Source organism: Arachis hypogaea, chromosome 19, assembly GCF_003086295.3.
Source record: "Arachis hypogaea cultivar Tifrunner chromosome 19, arahy.Tifrunner.gnm2.J5K5, whole genome shotgun sequence".
In the NCBI taxonomy this organism is placed as follows: Eukaryota; Viridiplantae; Streptophyta; class Magnoliopsida; order Fabales; family Fabaceae; genus Arachis; species Arachis hypogaea.
In genome coordinates this window covers 155,054,456-155,056,445 of record NC_092054.1, presented here as the reverse complement: position 1 = coordinate 155,056,445, position 1,990 = coordinate 155,054,456, and the positions used below count along the sequence as shown (strand labels likewise).

At 48.5% G+C, this 1,990-nt stretch overlaps 1 protein-coding gene across 1 annotated transcript; it reads right to left on the bottom strand.

Moving 5' to 3' along the window:
• Positions 1-52: 52 nt before the first annotated feature.
• LOC112779794 (protein ASPARTIC PROTEASE IN GUARD CELL 1-like) lies at positions 53-1,783 on the bottom strand. Its single transcript, XM_025824140.3, has one exon. It carries the CDS (start codon positions 1,640-1,642, stop codon positions 119-121), a length of 1,524 nt encoding a protein of 507 aa, XP_025679925.1. The 5' UTR covers positions 1,643-1,783; the 3' UTR covers positions 53-118.
• Between the last annotated feature and the right edge of the window lie 207 nt (positions 1,784-1,990).

Genomic DNA, 1,990 nt, shown 5'->3' with positions numbered 1-1,990 from the left:
TTATTAAAAAAATTAAAATTATTCCATAATAATAAATTTATCATGTTCTCGAATAGCATATATTAGTTAAATTAATAATCTAAAATAAAAAAATCATCGGTTGATGACTCATCACTCATCAGCAACTGTTAGCAGAGAAGCCAACGAGGGAATTAGCGAGATCGAAACTGACACGTGTCCCCTGCTGCTGAACATTCCCAATGATGGACAGGGGCGAGTTCGTGGGAGCGAACGCAAAGCAGAAGGTGCCAACGGAGTCAACCGGTATCAGGTAAGTGTTAGCATCCAAGGTCAAGACCATCCCACCTTCAAAATGAAACGACACCGTCGGAACCTCCACACTGCCCATCGACGACATGTCGTAGCACGTGTCAAACAACGACATCCCTCTCGCCATCGCCAACCCCTGAGTCCCACTTAAAAACGCCCTTCTCAGCCACTCATACACCTCCCTCCGTAACCGCGTCACCGCCGTCCCCGAATCAACGATCACCCCTCCGATACCCCCCGCCGGATCCGCCGCAAATAACGATTCTGGAATCGGAAGCAGCTCGCCTCCTACACCGATCCCTTGGAGCCCTACGTAGTAGAATGTCTCGAACTCCGAGTTGCGGCGTAGCGGCGCGGTGACGGCATTCCTAGGAAACGGCGAGTCAAACTCGAGAGTAGAGACCTTGTCAGAGTCGCGATCCACGAGGCAGTATGAAAACGACGTCGAATTCAGCTGAGCCGGAAAAGATAAGGTTCCGCCGCCGAGTCCGAGCAACCCTGCTGCTCCGATGAACAAGCCTTGGTTGTTGTGGCCGCAGCCGATGGCGATGTTTGTGACGGAGCTTTGGCCAATGGTGATGGTTTCGGTGACGAATTCACCGACGGTATAGGAACCATCGCCATAGGAGACCTCGTAGAGGCAGTTGCTGTTGAGACACTGAGATTCGTCGAGCAATTGACAGTGAGTTGAGTCGCAGGAGAGTGGGTGAAAGGAAGACGATGAGTTCGGGTCGAATATCGGGTCGGATTGGCGGTAGCAACCGGAGCAGGGTGAGCATTGCACCCAGCTGATGTCACTGCCAGTGTCGAGGACCATGTAGACAGGATTCGGTGGCTCGCCGATTCCGACTCGGGAGAAGTACTCGCCGCTTCCCTGACTAGTTCCGGAGACGATGGGTCCCTCAAGTTCCGAGACGCTGAAGGATTGTGAACGAGTTAGGAGGGTCGTGACTCGGGCTGAGTCGCGCTCGAGTCGGGATAAAGTGAGGGACTTGTAGTCGTGGTGTGTTGGCTTCTGAAGTGATACTCGAGAATGAAGATGCAGAGAGAGCTTTGATGATGGCGTAGAACTGAGTTGCTCTTGTTGTTTGTGGTGGTTGAAGTCGAGAACTTGAAGGGTTTTTTGAATGGAGGCAGTGACATCGAGGAACGTGGTTTTAGGTATGTGATGGGGTGTGGTGCGAGAGTGTGCCAACGGGGAATCACAGATGATGATGATGAAGAGGACGATGACGGAAAACAGAGGAGCCATTGGAACCTGAAATGAGAGTGCATGGTGTGAAGAGTATGTATAGGGCAGCAGCAGAGGCATGATTTCACGTAAGAAAATGGTATTATTATTGCTGTATATGGCAAGCTTGGCCATTGCCATAGTTTATCATTATTGCTGCTTAGCTCTCTTTGCTTCGGTAATTAATTTACTACTAGTCTCATGATTCATGAACTTCGCATTTTTATCTTGCTTTCTTTTTCATTAAGTTGGTTGTAGTAAATAGTAATCTTTTTCTTCTTTGGGAAAGCAGAAAGGAGCTGGGTAGTGACTAGTGAGAGCCTCTAGTACTTGTTTTTGGTTTTGGTTGACCAACTTAGACTTGTTAAAGAAGAGTTAAGAGGTATGATTATCTGGTCTGTGACCCATTTAGGCATGCCTTGAAAGTGGGATTGTGTCTGAAGTTTGAACTCGTGGGTGTTATCATTACATTTTGCTGCCATTTTTGGA

Coding starts and splice junctions, on each gene's coding strand:
- LOC112779794 (XM_025824140.3), bottom strand. CDS start 1,642: ATGGCAATGGCCAAGCTTGCCATATACAGCAATAATAATACCATTTTC.